This window comes from Urocitellus parryii, chromosome 9 (genome assembly GCF_045843805.1).
Source record: "Urocitellus parryii isolate mUroPar1 chromosome 9, mUroPar1.hap1, whole genome shotgun sequence".
Lineage (NCBI taxonomy): Eukaryota > Metazoa > Chordata > Mammalia > Rodentia > Sciuridae > Urocitellus > Urocitellus parryii.
In genome coordinates, this window is record NC_135539.1 from 29,664,179 (window position 1) to 29,685,617 (window position 21,439).

The 21,439-nt window shown below is 58.2% G+C and overlaps 2 protein-coding genes across 3 annotated transcripts; one reads left to right on the forward strand and one right to left on the reverse strand.

Annotated features, from left to right (window-relative positions):
* Positions 1 to 276: 276 nt before the first annotated feature.
* On the reverse strand, positions 277 to 6,497 carry Nyap1 (neuronal tyrosine phosphorylated phosphoinositide-3-kinase adaptor 1). Of its 2 annotated transcripts, none has more exons than XM_026413193.2 (6): positions 6,430 to 6,497; positions 4,615 to 4,970; positions 2,406 to 3,923; positions 1,346 to 1,552; positions 990 to 1,099; positions 277 to 534 (listed from the first exon to the last, which is right to left on the reverse strand). In XM_026413193.2, exons 1-6 carry the CDS (start codon positions 6,495 to 6,497, stop codon positions 277 to 279), a joined length of 2,517 nt encoding a protein of 838 aa, XP_026268978.1. The 2 variants fall into 2 exon arrangements, with proteins under 2 accessions (XP_026268978.1, XP_026268977.1); XM_026413192.2 differs by having other exon boundaries at positions 1,346 to 1,555.
* Positions 6,498 to 11,022: 4,525 nt separating this feature from the next.
* Positions 11,023 to 21,309, forward strand: Tsc22d4 (TSC22 domain family member 4). The gene is made up of 5 exons (XM_026413189.2): positions 11,023 to 11,519; positions 11,967 to 13,000; positions 15,220 to 15,380; positions 20,316 to 20,364; positions 20,670 to 21,309. The coding sequence occupies exons 2-5, from the start codon at positions 12,239 to 12,241 to the stop codon at positions 20,877 to 20,879; spliced, it is 1,182 nt and encodes a 393-aa protein (XP_026268974.1). The 5' UTR covers positions 11,023 to 11,519; positions 11,967 to 12,238; the 3' UTR covers positions 20,880 to 21,309.
* The last annotated feature ends 130 nt before the right edge of the window (positions 21,310 to 21,439 follow it).

The following is a 21,439-nucleotide window of genomic DNA, read 5'->3' on the forward strand; positions in this document are numbered from 1 at the left end:
CTATGCCTTGGCCTTTGTCCTCTCAGGAGGAGGGGTCTACCGTGCTCAGACCCTCAACAACGAGCAAACTCTCCTCCCCCAAGTTTCTTGGGGTGCTGCTGGCACCCTACGCCTCGATGGGCCTGGCAGGCTTCGCGTCTCTGGGGACAAGGGTGGAGGGCTGGGGACCTCCCTGGCGCTCTCACCTAGTCCTTCGGTCTCTCAAGGCAAGCCTCCCAGGAGAGCCTGGCGGACCCTGCCCCCTCCCAGTGAAGATGCCCCCGCGCCCCGCCCTCCTCAGATGGCCGTGTCCCAGAGGACCGTGTGCTGCCGGCGGCAGGGTGGGGTGCCGGACTTGCGGGGTTCGGGACCCCTCCTCCAGCTGGGTAGGATGGGCATGCTCTCCTGCTTGCAGAGGCCGCGGTCAGGGCGGTGGCGCGCCTTGATCTCCTTGCACACGCAGCGTTTGCGCTCGATCACCTCCAGGAGCTTGCCGTCGCGCTCGCGGGCTGGCTGGGGTGGCAGCGGCAGCGGCAGCGGCAGCGCGGGGTGGGTCTGCGCGGGCAACCGGGGAGAAAGGAAAAAAGATTTGGGCGTTGTCAAGGACTTCAGGCCCCTGTCACTCCTGCTGGCGGTGGAGCAGCTGGGAGCAGAAATCCAACCCCGACCCCATTTATCCAGCCCTGGTGCCAGGCTGGGCTTGGTTGACCCTTAGTAACGGACCCTTTTACAAACTGTCTCCCCAAATATGCATTTTTCTAAGTGTTCCTCCCAGAGGGTCCTTTCTCTAAATCACCCAAAGGTGCACCTTCAACTTCTGGTGGTTCTGAATGATGTCCAAGCAGGGTCCTGCCTTGCTGCCCATCTTAAGCGGCCCCATCTTGGGAGCCAGAGCCTCCTCGGACCCCTTCACCCTTAATGTGCTATCCCTGGGCCCCAGCCTGTCTGACCCCTTTGGAGCCTTTCTTTCCATAGCAGCTCCTTCACAGATAAGAAAAGCCAAGACTCACCTGGCTCAGGGCATCCCTGGGCTGGCTGCAGGGCCGGGGGGTGTGGAGCACGGCCTGCCGGACTCCGGAGGTGGAGGCAGAGCGCCCCAGGCGGTAGCCTCCTGTGAAGTCTGAGGTGGACAAAATTCAGGTGAGAGCCTCTAGGTGCTCCCCAACCCAATTCCCTGAGGAGGCCCTGGCCAGCCTGCTCCTACCTCATCAGAGGAAAGAAGGGGACGAAGACATGGTGTTAAGACTTAGGGGCCCAGACATGGACATGAACAGTTGACAGTCTGAGGATGGGCTAGGACAAACCCTGGGAAATTCTACCAGCCCCCACCCCTAATCTCTGTAGGGATATGTGGGCAGAGTGTTACCTCCATTTCGATGGCAGGCAGGGAAGGTCTGGCAGGGTATGGGCAGCGCCGTTCGGCTTCCTCGTTCGTGGTGGATCCTGGCCAGCAGGCCCTCTGCCCCCTGGCTCCTCACAGGGATCCCTGATGCCATAGCGCCCCTGTCCTCACGCTCCACCTTGCCTGGACCCTCTGTACTGCCATTCCAGGCTCGGGCACCATCCTCGACCTCTGCTGGGATGACAAGGAGAGCTCAGTGCCTGCACAGGGAGAGGTCTTTCTGTACCCACAGGCACACACAGTCAGCATGGATGTCCTCCTTGCAAATCACAGAAGGGATGGGGGGACCCTATATCTCACCTTCCCTAACTCACACTCCCAGGAGGGACCCAGTACTGCCACCACCCTTTCCACTCATTGGTACCAGCTCCTGGGGTGAAAATGATATATATTTACTGCTTCCAAACACTTTTCTTTGGTCAGAGAGGTCTTTTCTAGCCTAGCTTTAGCTTCTGGGCCCCACCAGCCCCAGGTAGGGCCAGAATGACCACCTGGAGACCAGGGGTACTGCTCTCCAGTAGGGGTAGAATCCCAAATCTGGAGCCCAAGGAGTGGGGTGGAGTAGGGGCAACAGGGGGAAGGGCTGCATGTGAACTAAGCTCATCTCTGAGAGTAGGCCTGGCAGAGCATTGCGTTGCCAGGCAACGGAAGAGGCCTCCTTCTCCTCTCCCTCCTGTCTGGATAGGTTGCCATGGTAATAGCTGGGAGGCAGCTGTGTTTAGCTCCTAGTGTGCGCACACTCACAAACACACACCCCTGCAGCCCAGGGAAGGGAGGGGCAGGAGTGGAGCAGAATGGGGCCCCATGCTACCCGGTCTCTATCCCAGATCTTCCTGTCCCTCCAGCACACACACAGGGACCCATCCTTTCATTCTGCTGCCCACCGCTTTCCCTGGAAGAGTCTTCCAGGAAACACAGGGCAGGACAATGGGCTGAGGCTTCCAAATAACCTCTCCAATATATCCCCCAGGCCATCACCAACGTCCCCAGCCCCCCACACCCCATTCCCCACTTCCTCACTCACTGTCCAGCTCCTTTGCCTTTCTCCCTCCATATAGGACCTTCCTCTGCAGAGCCCAGCCTGCCCCAAACGTTGTGGTGCCCATCTCCTCTTCTTCCTCCTCTGGTGTCCCTGCACTGGCGATGACATGGGCGCAGGAGATGCTGGCAAAGGCACCCCCATCGGTCCCTTGCTCCTGCAGCTGAATCTTGACCATGGGGGATGGAGCCCCCACTCCACAGCCCTTATTCAGCACCCCCCCAGCCTTGAGGCTTTCATAGGCAGGGGGTCTCTTGAGCCCAGCTGCTGCAGCTGGGTAAGTCCAGAGAGGGGTCAGGGGGCCTGCAGTTGGGTCCGGAAGGCTGTGGGGGGAGGCCAGGCAGCCACGGTGGTGGAGGACCCCAGCTGCTGCGCCCATAGCCCCGCTGTGGGGGCTGGATTTCCCTGGCACAGGGGGCCTCGAGCTGGTGCACAGCATCCCATGGAGAACTGAGATCTCCTTTTCCGTCTTTGGCTCCCCAACACCCAGGGGTGGACCAGCTGGCAGAACAGAGTGTGTGGTCACCTTGACTGCCGAGTACACCATGGTGTAAGACACAGCCTTGTCCTTGGGGGGGCCGGGGAGCAAGGCAGCCGGGGCAGGGGGGGCTGCCGGCACCCCCACTGCCTTGGGGCAGATCATGCTGTGGGAGTTGGGGAGCTCCCGCTCCCCCCGGGGCTGGCCAGAGCCCTGGGGTGGCAACGGTGTCGAGTGGCTCCGGGCTCGGCCTGATGGTCCCAGCAGCAGAAGGTTGGCAGCAGGAGGTGGAGGCGGCGGGGGAGGCGTCTCCCGCTCTCGTGCAGGCACTTGGGGAGCTGGGGTGGAACCTGCTGGCTCCTTGGAGTGGCAGAGGACCGGTAACCTCGAGACCCCATCGCCAGGGGTTCGGGAAGCAGACTTGGCTTGGGGGAAGGCCAGGAGTGGAGGACGGTGCTGAAGGAGGTTGGGGAAAGGTGGGGGGATTTCACAAGGAGTGGTCTTGGTGGGTGTCCCATCCCTCCTGCCTGGGAGGGCCGAGGCTGGACGTCGGTGGGAGTGGGGCTGAAGGGCATGAGGCTGGTGTGGAGGGGAGGTTGCTGTCAATGCAGGGGCCCCGCTGGCCCGGCCTTCCCCGGCCTCTTCCGGCAGCGGGTACTTCATCTCCTCATAGATAGCCTCACTCTCTTCGGAGTCCGAGTCGGCACCAGCTGGAGGGGTTGGGCCCCCACCCACAAGAGGGGGCCCTGTCAGGCCCCCTCCACTTCGTCCTCCTCCCCTGAAGACATCCCCCACCATCTCAATGTACACGGGCTCTTCTTCCTGGGCACTCACATCAGGGTCCCCAGTTACTCGGGACCCCCTACTGAGGCGCTGAAGGGGAAGGTTCCCCCCTCGAGGAGAAGGGGCTGCAGGACAGGACTCATCGAAGGAGACAGAGAGCTGGGTGTTGGGGCTTCGCCTGGGCTTCTGTGGAGGAACCTTCCGGCTGGACTCTCGGCCTTCTGGGGTTGGCTTCTGTGAGCCTGAACAGAATGGGAAAATGACAAATAAACTGGGTTTCGTCTTATTATCCTTTTTTCCCCCTTTGGAATGAGGAATTGAACCTAGGGACCCTTAACCACTGAGCCACATCCCCAGCCCTTTTTATTTTGAGACAGGGTCTTGCTAAATAAATCGCTGGGGACCTTGCTAAGTTGCTGAGGCTGGCTTTGAACTTTAAATCCTCCTGCCTCAGCCTCCTGTGCCGCTGGGATTATAGGTGTGAGCCACTGTCCCCAGCTAAACTGTGAGTTCTATGGAGGAAGTAAATGGGGCAATTCTTTATGACCTCTTGACCCACCTGCAAGGACATATCTGCCTCTTCTTTTTTCTCACATCCCTCCACTTCAGTCCTTGTAGGTTCCTTTTCTACCAGGCAGCTCTCAATCTCTGATGCATGCCCCAGAATGCACAGCTGCTACCCTAAATTCCCTCCCACCCCTGAACCCTCCCAGACCACCACTCCTTTCTCAAAAGCAAACTTTTGGGGGTGTGTCCCCCACCCTTGAATGGTTCATCTCAGGTCCATCCAAAAGGAACCCCTCATTCCTTTTGGAAATGGAACCTTCCACTTCCTAGGCTCTTCCCTGAATGAACCCTCCCAGAGGCCTCCCCTGGCCGGGAATGGATCCTCCCATCTTCCAGCTCCCCTTGGGGAGAGTGGGGGTGTCTCACCTGCTTTCTTGCTGGGGGGTATCTCTGGCCCTGATCCTGCCATACTGAGCTTGGTGCTGGGGTGTCTCCGGGGCTTGGCTGGGGGTCTTCGGGCACTGCTGTCCTCTGTGAGACCACCACCACCACCCCCAGGTCCACCCCCCACACTGTCCATGCTGCCCACTGAGTGGCAGGAAAGGGAGCGTGGGGCCATGGCGCTGCGGCACGGGTGGGGGGTGTGCTCCTGGGAGGCGGGCATTGTCATGAAGCCCATCCTGAGGGAGCGGCGCAGCGAGGCGATGTCCCGCACACGGACCCCAGGTCCTGGGCCAGCCCCAGGCCCCGCCGGGCCTGCAGGGGCCACCTCCTTACCGGAGCTGGGGAGAGAAGACCCCAATGGAGCAGAGTCAGGCCTCAGATCTCAGGCCTGGGCCTTCCCCTCCTCACCCCAGGAGGCACCAGCAGTTCTGTGGCCTCTTGGGCAGGAAGAAGGGAGTCTGGGTGGGAATGGGGTACACCTGAGGGTCTAAGACAGAGGTATAGGGGCTTCAGGCAGAATTTTTAGGCTTAAAAAGGCTAGTGAGGGAAGGGATGAGCAAAGAGGGGTAACTATGTGTGCAGGGGAGTGTCCCCTGGGCTGGACCCCAGCTTGGGCTTATCCTGGGTATATAACATATGACAGGTATAGGGAGGGAAATTTCAAACCCAGGCAACAACTCACTTGACAGACAGACACACACACCTGCCACCATAAGTCCCAGGCTCCTCTCATGCTCACCCTGGCCTACACTTGGCCTCTGGGCTCTTCTCATGTCCAGCTTCTGAGGCCTCCACCCCCACGCATGCCTCCTCTCCCAGATGTGGGGTGTGCTGTCCGCATGGCCAGAGCAGCCTCCCCCAGCTGATCCTTCTCCCTCTCTTCCTCCCTCTCCCTCAGTACTGTCCTCTCTGTCAGCCTCCGCTCACCCTCATTCCCTTTCACTATCTCTGGGCTCCTGGATGAGTGAAGGGGGAGGCGGCTGGCAGGGAAGAGGGGAGAGCTGTCATGGGGTGGGCTCTCATTAAGGCCCTGTCTACTAACCCTTCATTAGGGAGAGATCGCAGCAGCGATCGCTCTGATTAATCTAATTAACAACAAGAATTAAACTCCACAGTTGTGAGGAGGGAGAAGGGAGCGGGGAGGTGGCTCTGACTCAGGCTCCAAGAGGCTGTGCAGTCAATGGGAAGTGGAGAAGGAATCAGGGTAGGAAAAGGCCAGGCCTAGGTCCCCAGAGGGTAAGGAGAGAGGGCCAGCCAGGAGGCAGGAGTGGGGGGCAAGGAGGTTCCTGGCCCTGGCTCTTCTGCAGGGTCTAGCCTGCACGTTCCCCACCATCACACACACAACCCTGTCCCTTGGTCACTCATTTTCCCCAGCAGGGGAGAGTTGAGAGGGATGCTCTCTGAGGCTCCTGAATGACCCTGTCCCTGGACCCTGTGAGGGCAGTGGAGCCTGCCCCTTCCAAGGTCAGATGACAGGAGAGTCAGCAGCCAGCCCCCAGATGACAGAAAGGAGAAGACCACAGGCCCGAGGTGAGTCAGGAAGGAATGACTCGGACCCTTGGGGATGGGGAAGAGCCAAGAGGGTGCTCCAGAGCTGGAAGCACCCAGGAGGCCAGGACAGGGGCAGGAGCTAGGAGCAGAGCCAGGAGCAGGGTCAGGACAGGTATGTGCAATTCCAGCTATGCAAAACTGAGTACAGAAATTGAGATCAGAGATCTCACTAATGACAAAAGTGTCCAGCTGCCGGGCTAGGCACAGTTGTGACATGCAAGGAAGCAGTCTGGGCCCTAGCCTTACCTCCTCTTGGCCTCCTCTTCCTTGTGCTGCCTCCACTCCAGCTTGGTTTTTCGGTAGAGGAGGTTCATGTCGTGGGGCAGAAGGTGGGGGCTGGGGGTCCCTGCTCAGCGCCACCAGGCCCGGGGGGCGGCCCTCCCTGGGTCCCGGATCCACTTGGTGGGGGGTGGGGGTGGGGGCCAGGAATGAATGAAAGAGAAAAAAAAAAGGAGCAGAGACATGACTCGGGTCCTCAGAGAGGAAAACAGAGACAAGCACAAAAAACCCAACACAGCCTCTAGGACCTCAGGAAACAAATACAGAAGTATATGTGTACCCAGAGCCACACACCCTGATGAAGGTGTTCACAGCCACACATACACACTCTCGAGAGATCAGATTGACACAGATTCCCATGCTGTGTAAATACAGCCTGACCCACCACTCAGATAGGCCCCACAAACATATAGCAACTCTGTGCTCACACAAACACACATTCAGACAAATGAACCATCCAGCCACAGACCCAGAGCTACAACAGAGGGCCAGACACATAGAAGGGCATAGGTAAACACAAACCTCCGGGCAGCAAACACACACAGACATAAACACTCACCGACACACCCACAGACACACATACCTCCAGACACACACAAATCTGCCACGGAACTGGACACACCTACAGACAAGGAGTTATGCCTGGGGCCTACCTGCATATATCGCACACTACTGGGGAAGGGTCAGACTTGCCACCCCCTCTTGGGCCCTGAGGCTTGGTGGGGAGGTGGTCATGAGGGTTGGGTGGAGATGCTGAAGGAAGGTGGGGGCACGGGGTTGGGCATCTGAAATCTTACCCACCAATCTATCTCCACTCCCTGGCGTCCCCCCCTTTCCAGTCCTTTTGGGCCTGGGCCTCCGTCCACCTCTCAGTAACGGTCTTCACCTCCCTCCCTTGCTGATGGCCCAAATCACCTTCTTTCTAGTCTAGGATTTGGGAGGACCCTGTCCTCCTGCTTCCAGTCCCGCCCCTCAATCCCACCCGGGGGTCCCCAGTCTGGCCTCGTAGCTACCTTCTGAGCTGCAGTCTCCATACCTGCTCGGGCTTCCCTTCCCCCAAACACACACTCTCCCTTTCGCCTTCAGCCTCACTACTCCTCCCAGCGCCCCTCCTCACTGCCGTCCTCCCCCTTCCCCTGTTTGTTCCAAACCTGGCCTGCTTCATCCCTCTCTCCATCCAAGGGCCCCAGGCTCCCGGGCACCCCTCCTCTTCCCCTTGTCCTGCTGCCCTGGGTTTCTCCGCCTCTCGCCCCGCCAATCCTCCCTGCCCCTTGTCCCCCCACCACCGCCTCCCCGCACCAAGCCTCCCCAATTTCTACATCACCGTACCTGGCCTGCCGGGCGCCGGCCCCCCCATGCCGGGCTCCGCCCGGAGCAGGAGGAGGGAGGAGGAGAGACAGAGAGACCGGGGGGGAGCAGAGCTGGGCCCTGCCGCAGAGACAGCCCCGCCTCCGGGTCCGCCCCCAGACCCGCCCCCGGCCCCAAACCCACCCTTCCACACCCTCCAAGGACGGAGCGGGAGCGGTCGCGCTGCGCTGCACCGCCGGGCTAGGGTTGGGGTGCACAGGGACCGCGGAGCCTGCGGGGGCGGCTCAGAGGAAGGTCGTGGGACGCAGGGGGTCCGGTGCCAGCCCGCCCCTCCAAGGGGCGTCCGCTCCTCGCCGCCCAGCGCCCCCTGCCCGGCCGGGCGGTGCTGGGTTTGGTCTCCTCGGCCCCGGCCGAGCGATGCGCGGCGCTCAGCGGCGCCCCCCAGCGGCAGCCCAGGTCCTGCACCCACCCGCGAACCCCGCGCGCCGGGCGCTCCGCGCTCCGCGCCCGGCGTCTGTCTGGGGCCGAGGCTGCGGCTACGGGCCCGGGGTGCAGTGAGGCTGTGAGGCCGGCAGAGGGGGCTGCCTTTCGGACCGAGGGGCTTCCAGAGTCAGGAGCCAGACGCTCGGCCACTTTGCCCAGCAGGGGGCGTGCTCCCTTGGCTGCGCCCCCTCTTCCCCGCCGCCCCCAGGTGCCGGGAGCGAGCGAGAGTTGGCTGACTTGGTGTCGGCCTCCTCCCCCTGCAGCCTCCCAGGCGCCCGGACCTTGTTCCAGCGTCTGGGCTCAAAGTCTTCCGCCTATCCGCCCCCGCGATCCAAGTCATCCTCCCAGTAACCTTTGACTCTGCGGGCTCCGCCCTCCAGGACCTGGGTGCAATGGGGTTGGTTGGTCTCTTACTGGGACCACCACAACCACCGCCTGGGTGCAGTCGCAGGGGTCTCTGAGGGGCATGACCCAGCCCTTCTTTGGTGACCTTTCTCAGCAGTTCTCTGAGAAATCCCTCACTCCAAAATTCCTTTGGAGTACAGCTTTGCCATAGGGTTAATTAGCTTCAAGGTGATCTCGGTTTTACTCTTAGCTGGCTGAAAAATGCGCCCCAAAATATATGCATGTACTAATCCCCAGAATCTGTGGACCGTTTTCCATATGGCAGCCTTTGCAGATGTGCTGTGTGGCGTTAGGCAAATTGGATAACCTCTCTGAAAGATGCCTCATCTCATACCTACCTCAATAAGGTTTGGAGGAAGAAAGGGAACTGGAAGTGCTTTGTAAGTCTAGGGCCCTACATATTAAAGGCTATTAAATGCTGCTAGGAGAGGTAATACATTAAAACACAAGAGTCCTTTAACTTTTACACCTTAATAGGAATTAATTTATATTCATTCAACAAACATTTCTGCAGATTGACAATATCCCAGGGACCCCTCCACATGGAAAAGTCCACAATGATCCCAAATATCCGAGGCAGAGAAGGGGTCCAAAGATTCCTTGTGAATAGTTTGTAGGAGTCAGCACCAAAAAAGGAGGTTCTGGAGGTTTAGCAGTAAAGTCTGTGTTCAGAATGTTGTCAGAGGGGGAGAGGGTTCTGCAGGGGAGAGAAGGATGAGGTCTAGAGGGGCAGAACACGTGTGGGAGGCTGCTTCCTGGACCTCAGTACCTGGGCTATGGCAGGGCCCTGTAACTATAGCCAAAGGGAGACATACAGCAACGCAGATGCATTTTAACAAAGATATAAAGAACAAATATATAAAGCGGGCAGGGGTTGCATTGTTTTACCTTTTAGAGTGGTCAGAAATTTTCATAAGCTAAAGCAGAGGGAGGAGGGATCTGGAAAAGAGCACTAGGAGTCCAGTCAGCCCCCTTATACCTCCTGGTTCCATTGAATACTAGCCCTGAGGCCTCGGTCAAATGCGAGAGCACTTAGGAGCCTTGGTTTCCTCAGCTAGAGCTCCACATCTGCTCTCTCTCTCTCTCTCTCTTTAATACTTTTTAGTTGTCAGTGGATCTTTATTTATATGCGGTGCTGAGAATCAAACCCAGTGCCTCACACATACTAAACAAGTGCTCTACCACTTAGCCACAACCCCAGCCCTTCATCTCTCTTCTTCAGAAGATAATGAGAAAGTTTTAATATACTCAAGAACAGGTCCTTCCAAGTGACAAAAATTAATTAGAATCTGTTCATCTCCTTCTGAACCTGCAAGTGAAAGCAGACTCAGCCTCAAGATATTACTTTGGCTAAAAGTATCCCCCCCTTGGAATGTTGGTTAGGGAAGCCAAGAGAGAGAAATTGGCAGTTGGAGTTTTGGTTTGTTCTATTACTAGTAGACCTTTTCTGAGTGTGCATGCCTTCTCTTTCACAATGAACAAGGGATGAGATGGGAGAGGTAGGAAGGTCAGAGGTGGGGAGGGTCCATGCTTGTGGCCAGCTGGGGTAGACCTCTGCAGATGACTATGTAGACATACATAATGTCTAGAGGCTGGAGACAGTGCAGGTGGTCACTGCTTCTAAGGTCTTTGTGAGTATCTGTATATGGCACCTGGACAAGAATACACAGAGGCAGAATATTCCTCTACCACTGACAGCCGTTTGGGACTTCCTGGGTCTCAAATTCCACATCTCAAGATCATGTCTGAGATTTGATTTCAAATACTCCAGCAAAATCCAGGAAGAGACATTGAGGGTAGGTACGAACAAGATTGACTGAGTTGATCATTATTAGGTACCTGGGCGCTCTTTATATTCTTTTCTCTGCTTTTAGACAGATTTGAAAATTTTCTTAATCATCTATTTTAAAGGTATGGGGAGGGAATAATTGGACTCTTCTCATGTAGTTACCAAGAAAACCAGAGACGTTATGACAGTGATAGCCAAAGCGCACCACAAGGTTGACTGGGCACTTAGGGGCACCCAGGCACCTAGGACGTGTCCCCGGTAGTTTTCTTTCAACTCTTCTTTGGCCAGTCTGCAGGCCAGTGGCAGCCAGTGCCTACAAGTAAGGGAATCCCCTGCCTCCCCGCAGACTCCTCCCCCTTTTCTCCGCCCTCTCCAGCCCTTCCCTGCGAGAAAGAGCCCGGCTGGGGCCCAGCAGGTGTGGGGTTAAGGCAGCCCGTTTGGGGCCCCAGCCGCGCAGCAGCGGCAGCAACTGCAACATCGGCGGCTGTGGCAGGCCTGGCTCGGGGCCAGCTGGCGGGGAGCCCCAGGAGGGAGGAGGGAGGAGGGAGGAGGAAGGGGAGGAAGAGGGGAAGGAGGAGGAGGAGGAGGAGGAGAGGAGCAGTGAGCAGGCCCGAGGAGGCAGGACTTCCTGGTGTGGGGGTTGTCAACAGCCCAGAAAGAGAAAGACAGAGACAGAGACCGAGAAGAGCTGAGGAACCAAGAGACGGATCCAGCGGGGCCACGCGGGAAAAGCCTTGGGAGACCCACTTGTCCGGGACCGCCGAGACCCGCTGCCACCTGGAGCAGCTGGGGGCTGAGCCGCCCCCTTCCACAGCCGTCGGGAGACCCGTGGGGCTGCAGAGGCCGCGCCTGGACTCCTCCTCCGAGGCGCGGGTTCCTTCTTTTCTGGACAGCAAACTTTCCACGGAGATGCCTCGCAGGATGAGGTGCGGCCTCCGAAGAACTCCGGGCAGCCCCTCATCGCTGCCTGCGTCCCCCGCATTGACCGGGGACAGGCGGCCCCAGTAAAAGTACAGCCCGACATCTTAGTCGCTGAGACCCCTGGCTCAGCTCGGTGACTGAGACCCGAGAGGTAGGTCTAGGGGCTGGGCGGGGCGCTTGGGGTGGCGGGCAGGGCCTGTCCCAGGGATATGGGAGCCGAGGTGGGGGTCCTGGAGGCCCAGGAGAGGTCTCCAGGTGGCCTGGCCAGGCGAGGAGTCGCTTCAACCGGGTTCACCCAGGTCCGGGAGTCCCGTGCTCTCCGGACAATTCAGTCCGGTGAGTTTGAATCCCTGGCAAGAAATGCTCAACTTTGGGTCTCATCTGCCTCTTCCTGCTCTGCATGCCCTCTAGGTCCTGTCCCCTCTATTCTGGTGTCTGTCATCTCTGCCTGTCTCTTTGTCTCTGGGTCTCTGGCGGTTTCCCCTTCCTCCCCCATTCTGCTCCCCAGAGAGGAAGCCCCGGAGGTGGCCTGCCCACTGCTTTTTCTCTTCTCTCTCTCTCTCTCTCTCTCTGACACACACTCTCTCTCTTTTTCCAGTTTGCAAACTCAGCTCTGGAGTTCAGCAGCTACAGCAGCAGGAAAAACCTGCCCCTGCCCCTGGCCCCCCTCCCGCCACCTCTCCTCCCCTGTTCTCCCGTCCCCAACCAGGCACCCCCAGTTCTTTCAAGGCCCTCTTACCATGTCGGACCCAGACGTCACTAGGGGCCCTGATGCCCCCGCCATGTGGCCCCCCTGTTCCAGGGGTGCCTGAGCCCCTTCTAGGCGCCCAGCCCCTCCCCCACCCCTACTCGTTCTGAGCCCCAGGGACCATGAGTGGGGGCAAGAAGAAGAGCAGTTTCCAAATCACCAGCGTCACCACGGACTACGAGGGCCCAGGGAGCCCAGGGGCTTCAGATTCCCCTGCTCCGACGGCCCCCACCGGGCCCCCACCACGCCTTCCCAACGGGGAGCCCAACCCTGATCCAGGGGGCAGGAGCACCCCCCGGAATGGCTCCCCACCACCCGGGGCCCCTGCCTCCCGTTTCCGGGTGGTGAAGCTGCCCCACGGCCTGGGAGAGCCTTATCGCCGAGGTCGTTGGACGTGTGTGGATGTTTACGAGAGAGACCTGGAGCCCCCGAGCTTCAGCCGCCTCTTGGAGGGAATTCGAGGGGCCTCGGGGGGCACTGGGGGCAGATCTTTGGATTCCAGGTTGGAGCTGGCCAGCTTGGGCCTGGGTGCCCCCATGCCACAGTCAGGCCTGTCTCAGGGCCCCACCTCCTGGCTCCGCCCACCCCCCACCTCCCCTGGACCTCAAGCCCGCTCCTTCACTGGGGGACTGGGCCAGCTGGCGGTTCCTGGCAAGGCCAAGGCGGAGACACCCCTCCTATCAGCCTCCCCACCCCAGCAGCGCCCCCCAGAGCCTGGGACTGGGGATAGCACGGGCACATCCCTGGCTGCCACACCCCTGCCCTCCCTGAGGGTGGAGGTAGAGGCTGGGGGGTCCGCAGCTGGGACCCCTCCACTGTCCAGGAGGAGAGATGGAGCCCAACGGCTGAGGATGGAGTTGGTTCCTCCAGAGGAGACAGGGCAGGTAAGCATTGTATTCCAGGTTGAGGGAAACACCCGAGGGGCTGTGCTTAGTTCTGGGCCTAGTAGGCCTAACTCCCATCCTGAGCCTCCTTGCCTCTCCTCCATCCTGCTCTCCCCAGCTCCACTGACACGTCTGTCAGGTAGGTCAGAGCGCTCCTCTTTTTTCTCCCTGCCATCGCACTTTGAAGTCCGTCCCTCCTTTATGTTATCTTCCAGGCTCCTTCTCTTCTACATTCTACACCTTCTTTCTCTCTCCTTGGTCTTTAAGTTGTTGCCCTGGCCCTTGATTGTTTCCATAAAGCCTATTGGAGGCTCACTTCAGCCTTCACCATTTGCTTTGGTCTCTACCCCCTGGCTCCAGGTGATGAGGGAGGAGGCCCCACCTGGGTACTTGGCTGGGCCTCTGAGGGAGGAGCTGCCAGGGTTTGGGGTGGCCATAAAAGGTAGGCATTCCATTGTGAGTCTTTCCATTGCAGCCCTGTGTTGGACACGGGGGTCTTCATTCTTCCCACCAGCCTCCCAGCCCAGCCCAATCTCTCGCTTTGCAGCAAGCCATGTTTTTTCTGAGAAACCAAGGATTTGGGTGGGGGGCACTTTTTATAGGAATGGGGTGGGGTGGGGTGCTGGTTGGTTGTCTTTTTCCACCCTGGTCATCTTTCTGAGTCCCGTGCACCTGGGCCTCTCCAGGATTGACAGCTGGAGGTGACTTCACCACAGTGGAGTGGGAGAATATTGGGAAGCAGGAGGGAAGGAGTTAAATCCTCTACTTCTTTCTGCTTCCTGTCTCCAAAAGAGGAACAAGTCTGGGCTGGGGGCAGGATGCCTGGGTCCCTGGGGTAGGGGGTGGGCTGCCAGGGATGTGAGGGTTGGATGCTTCTGCCCTGGAGGAAAAAATAACACCTTGGGCTGCTGGAGGAAGGGCAGGGAGTTCGAGGATGAGGGCTCTTTCCCCTTCCTGGCCTTGGGCACAAACCACAGTGTAAAAATATCCCCAGCCTGGATGTCTGGGCCCTGTCAGGACCAGTCAGGACCGGCTCCCCCCACCCCTCGTGGCCTCCAACTCCCTTTCATGACCTCTGCACTTACAACACCCCCCTCTCCCCCCACCTTTCTGAAGCTCTTCCATTCAGTTCCTACCCCAGGAGAGAAGTTGTAATTCTCTAGTCCCTGACCCCAGACTCTTCTAGAGCAAGCCCCCCTCTGAGTCTGCTTGAGCTGCTCTGGGTTCTGCAGACCCTGCTCCTCTCCCCTCAGTGCCAGTGACCCCCTTCCTTCCGCCCTGCCACGTCCTGATCGTTTCCTGTGTGCATGCAACTGTGTCGCTATTTCCCTGCCCCAAAGTCTGGCTCCCTTTTAGTGTTCCATGTCTCTTCCCCCTCCATGCCTCCAACAGAGGCCAGGGGAAGGTGAAGGAAGGTCAGGGGCACTACCTGGGCCACCCTTTGCTCTGTCCCTCTAACCACCCTGGACTCTCTGTTCTTGGCTTTTCCGAGAAGCTAGGGCCTCCCCGGGCCTCACAGAGGCGTCTTGTCTTGTCCCTGTCGCCCCCGCCCTCTTGCAGCCACCCCCAGCGCCTGTTGGGCTGTGTGGTCCCCGCCCAGGCTCCTCCTTCCCCCACCTCCACAATGCCCCCCAACCCCAAAGCAGGGCAGAGAGCAGTTGTTGAACTTCACCTGAAGCCTGAGAAGTTTAAGAGGAGAAGCTGGAGTCGGGGCGGGGGGTGGAGGACCAGTTTCTGAGGATTTATTCATTCTACAAATAGTTACAGAACAAACTTACCTTCTAGTAGGGGAGACACAATAAATACTTTAATTTCAGATAATATTAGGTGCTATAAAAAAGTGACACAGTTTACTAGACTTGTGAACGGTGGGGAAATGCCTCTAAGGAAGTGACATTTGAGTGGCTTTAAGAAGGTCAATGATATATTGAGATATTCTGAGTAGTTTCTAATTAGAGGTCCTAACTGAGGGCAAGAAGTTCCCAAATGCAAACCAGAGCCCCTCTCTGATACCCCAGAAGTCACACTCCCCAGTCCTGAGGTGATGCTGTTTTTCCTTGCTTCTGTAACCCCAAGGCCTTCAGTCAGGGCTGAAGGAGGGAAGGGCTGCTGGGGACAGGAGTCCTGGCTCCTTAGGAAGGAGTGGGGGAGGTGGGGAGGAAAGAGGACCACTAGGCCAATTTCTCTCTCAACGTGATGGTTCCCACCTCTGCTTCTAGGTGCCCCCATTTGACTCCCGCCCCAGCTCCCCGGCCCTCTACTTTGATGCCAGTCTGGTTCACAAGTCTCCAGACCCCTTTGGAGCAGCAGCAGCCCAGAGCCTCAGCCTGGCCCGTTCCATGTTGGCCATCAGTGGTCACTTGGACAGCGATGACGATAGGTAGGTGGGCTCCATGTGGTGGAACTTCAGTTTTAGGCACCGAGGGTAGCTCTATGATGCTGCTGGCCTTTGTCAGTCCTGGGAGGTGAATTTGGAGAACAGAGAGAGCTGGCCTGGGCATAACCACTGAGCAAAGTTGATCTGGGATCCACTCCCTCCCAGTGGAAAGAGCTGGGTGGAACTCCCTGACTTAGGACTGTCACATCAGGGACTTTTTTAGAGTTTGAAGGGAGTCATTGTTGTCAAATTCCAGAACTCTTGCAGATTTACAGAACATCTGCTCAACCCTAGGAACCCGCTGGCAAGGACACTAGAGATGAGAATAGGGAATCAGTCTCCTCCCAGCTCTGTCTCTCTCTGCCCCTACCAGCAAGGGCAGTAGTATACTTTCGGATCCTCATGGATTATCCTGGGACTTCCTTATAGTCCATCCAGACTCCCTTAGGGTCCTAAGACTTTGAGTACCTGGAAAGCATTACTCTAAAATTCTGTTCCCTGAAGGGATGTGGTCAGAAGACAAGAGCTAGGAACACCACGGAGGCCGAGCCCTTCCATGGCACAGCTGCCTGGCAGCAAGGATGGCCCAAGACGGCAGGACTTTTTGGCTTTGCCCTTTAGGATAGAATGCACTGTTCGGTGGCAGAGTGGGCAGGACTTCCGGTTTTGAGGGCCAGGTTTCAACATTCACAGGAATGTCAGCCAGCTGAAAAGGGAGGAACAAAATCCCGAGTCGGATGGCTAGGGTGCTAGTTTCTGGCTGTGGACTGATAGGAACCCAGGAGAAGGGCTAGGGAGCTACTACTTTTATTGGAGGGAGGAGTGGGACTTCCTGTTGGAGGCCCTGTGGGGAGGGACTTCCTGTTTGGAAGGAAATAAGGGGTGGGACTTCACTAGTGGGTGAGTGGGTGCTGGAGGGACCCATTCCAGATGGAGTTACGCCTTACTATTTTCTCCTAAGGTAGCGCCACCCCCTGGAATCAGAGACTGAGACACCCACATAAAAACAGGACCAGTGGCACTGGGCAGAGTGGGGGCCCAAAGAAGAGGACTGGGGCAGCCAGGAGCCCCTGGGATGGAGGGTGAGGGGCTGGTTCCAGGCAGGGCAGGACAGGGCAAAGTGGCTTCTGTACTCACTCCCAGCTGGCTCCCAGGAATGTGTGAGGTGTGAGGTCGGCCAGGGCCCAGAGAGTCACCTGCCCCCATTGCTGCTATTCTCAGCGCTTCCCACCCTCTCCCCCTCCCATTTGGGAGGTTCCCTGGCAAAAGAGCTCCCTGTCCCTCCTCCACCCCTGTTGATTTCATAGCTCAGCCTCTGGCTTTCTCTGCCTTAGAGGGTTCTGCCTTCAGAGGCCTTCTCAGCTCTATTCTTTTGACTTGTCCCCTCCCTCTCTCCCTCTGTCCCACCCCCTCTGCACACCCTAGTCTGACCGGTCCAGCTCCCAGTCTCCACTCTACCCTGCCTGGCTCCAAGGCTCTGGGGCTCTGGCCCAGCCCAGCCCCTTGGACCCCACCCTGCTAGACCAGCGGGTTTGGGTTGGGCTGGGCTATCCCCTGCCCCCTAGGAATGGGGTGTGTAGACCCCATGTCACTTGTCTGGTGTTCTTGGAACTGGCAGGAAACCAGGGTCCAAGTGGCATGGGACCTCCCTTTTGAGAGGGAGAGTGGGCTCTGGTGTTAGGTGTCTGGATCCTGGACACTGTCTTTTTAGTCCTCGAAATCTGAGGTGGGAGAACAGAGGGTGCCTGATGGATTCAGACTGTCCACAGGCTCCTGGGTTGAAGATCTGTGTCCCCCACAGGGCCTAGCAGATGGGAACTACTTGGTTAAGGTGTGACAGTAGATGGCCAATCTGGAGGATCCAGGCATTGAGGGATTGTATCCCAGGGACTTGGGGATAAAGAGTACATTTCTCTGCCTAGTGCTGTCCTTTGGGTCTGGTACTGTCTCTTATCTTTTGTAACCCTAAAAGCAATCCCATGATCTCCACCTCTCAGCTTCCTGATGGACGCTGAGACGCAGGAGAGTTTTAGGTACTTGCCCAAGGTCACCGAGCCAGTGTGTGGCTAGACTGCAGTGGGGGTCTGACTACCTTCAACCATGCTCTCCCCTCTCTGCTACAGGAGGTGGCAACTGTCTCTAGGATGTCCTCTCTCCAGGACAGATGCAGGGACAGCTCACCCAAGTGGGTCAAGCCAGCCCCCTCCCCCTCCCTGGGTTGGCTCCACCCCCAAAGACATCATAGATCCGGGAGGGAGTGTAGACAGGGCAGCCGGATGCCACTTTCTTGGCTTTAGGCCCAGACCCTGGGGGCTCCTAGAAGACATCAGGGAGCAGGGCTTGTCCCTGTTCCTGGAACCAAACCTCTTCACCTCTCCCAGATGCCCTATATCTTCATCTGATTCTCATGTTGAATCTGTTTTATTTGACCTTCAAAGGGGAAGACCAGCTTCTAGGACTGTCCTCACCTCAGGACCCAAGAGTCCTGTGGGGCTGGAGTCCCCAGTTATGCATGTCATGCATGACACAACTCCAGGGGGTGCCTCAAAATTAGAAGTCACAGTCCACATTTGAAGTCATGAGAATGTTCTGGAAGATGCAATAAGTGTCTTGAGGAAGGGTTTTTTTTTTGTTTTGATTCACACCAAGTTGCTTTGGGGCCTGTGGTGAGGGCCAGTCCTGTGTGGCCAGCCCCAACTTCCTGCTCCTGACCTGGCCTAGGAATACTAGCTAACATAGGGTCCCCTCACTCAAGGGTTCTCAGAGGAAGGGCTTGGGTTGTCAGAGTTCTGGTCCCTTGAAGTGTTAATGTTAGAATGTCACAGGGGAAGTCCTGTCAAAAACTCAGCAGCGCTGGACAAACAGGAGATAGTCATCTATCAGCCAACAAATGTTTATTGTTGTATTAGGCCTTCATTTCTGGTGAGAATGATTGACTTCCTTGGCATCTTTGCCTGAGTGTCTGCCAGGCCCTATTTCTGTGTATCTGTCCCTCTCTGGTGTCTGTCTGTATGTGCTGGGGAGGGGAGGGTATTGGGTTTTCTGTGGTGGCCCAGGCTCCACCCAGGTGTGATGGATGGAAAACTGCTTTGATACCGATTGGCCCGCCCTTCCCTACTGTCCCTGCTGTCCCCTGGAGGCCCAGGTGTCCTTGCTCACTACTTGTTCTACTTTCCTGGGCCTGGTCACCCCCTTGGTTGCTCTACCTGTCAGCGCCTTCTGCACCCAGAGCTTGGAAAGGAAATGGAAAATTCCCAGCTCTCTCAAGCTCCCTTCCTGGCAGCAGGTTCTCAGGCCAGGGTCACCTTGGATTGAGTGCTGATCCCCCCACAGGGAAGCAAGTTGGAGCTGACAGCCAGGAGGGAGGGCCTATGGGGAGCAGCAGCCCATGGGATTCAATGTAGTGGGGCCCTGACTCTGAAAGGCTCAGTGGGGGGGTTGGGGGGACAGGACTGGTGATTCTCCAAAAGGGGACAAGGGCCAAGGTGGAAGCTGGTTAGTGTGGGTTGTGAACTATAGGCTGAGGCAGGGGCCTGGGGCCTGGGTGGTGGAAGAGGAAGCCCTGGAGGATGGGGCAGGGATCAAAGTTCTATGCAAGCCCTGGACCACCAGAGGGTTTGAAGGAGATCTATAGATTCTGGGATTAAGAGCCATTGCCCCCGGGGCCAATCAGGAGCCAGTCCCAAGGGACCTTTGAGCCAGGCTTGAGTCTCCCTCTGGTGGCCGTTTAGAAAACTGCAGCCAGGACTGCCCCTGGCTCCCTGTCCTGTTCTTCCTAGCTCTGTCCAAAGGCTCTGCTCAAAAGTCCCCAAAGCAAACCTTACCTTCCTACCTCTCCTCAAGCCCTGCCTCCTTCCAAGAAGACCCCAGACCCAGGTCCAGATCCTTAGGCTGTATTTGATTCACAGCGGTCAGATCTAGGTTTCCATTGTCATAGTAACCATTCCCATTCCGCTTCTTCACTATGGATGCTGGAGACCCTTGGCCCAGGTTCTCAGGGTCACCTGTGATGCTGGCTCTGTGTTTGTGGGGGAGCACACAAGTATATCAGAGTCTCTCGCCACCCTTCTCTCCTTTTCTTAAGGCCTCGAGGGCGGCCAGTCATAGCCCAGAGTGGGCAGGAAGGCCTCAGGTGGGGAGATGATTCCTAGGGCCCATCTCACCTTCCCACCCCTCCTCAACCCAGGCATCTCGCCCCTCAGCCCCTCCCCCGATCCAGGCCACCAGCTGACTTCCCTCCACTGCCCCCTCCCCTCTGCTCTGGGATGGGCGCCAGGGTGAGAAGGGGACACTGGCACTGATCGTGTCTGGGAATTCCCGCCCACTGTGGAGCTGTGGGAGGGGGGTCCCCGTGTCCCTGAGGAGCCAATAGCAGCCGGTCCTTGCCCTAGGGGGCGGTGTAGTATATCTTTCAGGACAGCACCCCCTAGGCCCCGTCTCCTCTCTGCCTGCCTGGCACCAGCCAGACCCCGCTTTGCCGGGGGGCTCTGAGCCCCCCGAGCATTCCTTCAATACAACCTTCTCCTTTTGGGGGACCCTGAGGATTCTCTCCCCTCAGGGATGGCCCAGCCAGGGGTCTCTGTCAAATCCCTGGTGTCCTCTTTCGAGACCAGAGTAGTGGGGATGGCTCCGGGGCCACCCCGAAAAAGGGGCTGTGTCTCCTCCCCTAGTTCCCCACGGGGAGCATCCCCAATCCGAGGGGCACCTGCACCCCCACCCCACCGGGGCCTGGGGGGCCCTGGGCAGCGGCCCTCACCCCGCCGGGGAATGGACAAAACCCTGCTCCCCCTGATTCTCTACTGTCACAGGTACAGGAGGGCTATGGGCTGTCACCAGGGGGCTGGGGAGGAGGCCAGAGCCTGTCGCGAGGAAGGCAGTGGCTAGGCTATGCAGATGCCTGGCCCCCTTCTCACCTCTCACCTCCCTATGTCTCTCCAGCGGCTCCGGAAGCCTGGTTGGCATTGACAACAAGATCGAACAAGCCATGGTAAGAGAAGACATCTTGGTGCCAGGAGGCCCTGGCTCCCTTTAGCGGTCCCTTCGCCCACCCCTACTCTCCCTGTTACCAACACCAGCCCCCGGCCCCATCCTTGTCTGTGAGCCCTGCCCCCCTGCCCTTGCCCCTGCTGGTAGCCTTGCCCCCTACCCTCTGCCTCATGCCCTTCCTTCCCCGGAGCCCCTCCTCCTTTGGCACAGGGGAGTGTCCCAGCCACACACCCTCAGGCACTGGGCGCGGGATTCCGATGGGGTGGTCTGGTGGCCCTGACTCTTTGCCTGTCCCTGGACCCCCAGGACTTGGTAAAGTCCCACCTCATGTTTGCGGTCCGGGAGGAGGTGGAGGTGCTGAAGGAGCAGATCCGAGACCTGGCAGAGCGGAACGCCGCGCTGGAGCAGGAGAACGGACTGCTGCGTGCCCTGGCCAGCCCAGAGCAGCTGGCACAGCTGCCCTCCTCGGGGCTCCCACGGCTTGGGCCCCCTGCACCCAACGGGCCCTCCGTCTGAGCCTCCCTTCCCTCACAATGTGCCTTTGGGGGCTGCCATGGTCGCCAGGCTTTGCGCCAGCAGCCTGCCCCCTCTTCCTATGCAGCTTTAATGCCCCCTGACCCCCAGGGATGGGATTTTCAGGCTCAGTACTGGCCTGTTCCCCCCCTGCCCCCATCCCTGCCTTGGTCCTCAGGCCTCGATGGAGGGGGGAGGGCTCGGGATGGGGTGCTAGATGGAGCCCCCTCCATGAGAGATCCCAGCCCCCTCCCTCCCTGGGTGTCAGAGTTCTGGGTTCCCCAGCAGTAGATGGCTTGGGGGAGTCGGAGGCTCCCTGGCAACAATCCCCCCCACACTTTGTTCCCCTCAAAGTGCTCCCTCTCCACTGCCCAGGGGAGGGCATATGGACAGTGTCTGGAAGTTCTGGGTTTCAGGTTGTTATTAAAATAATAATTATAATTAAAAAATCTGAAGAAACTTGAATTTGGAGGTTGGCATGGCGTTGCTTGTGTCAGATCTGTGTGGAGGCCCGCTCCCGCGGCCTGAGCTCCCCTGGAGATCCTGTCAAGGCTGGGGAGGTG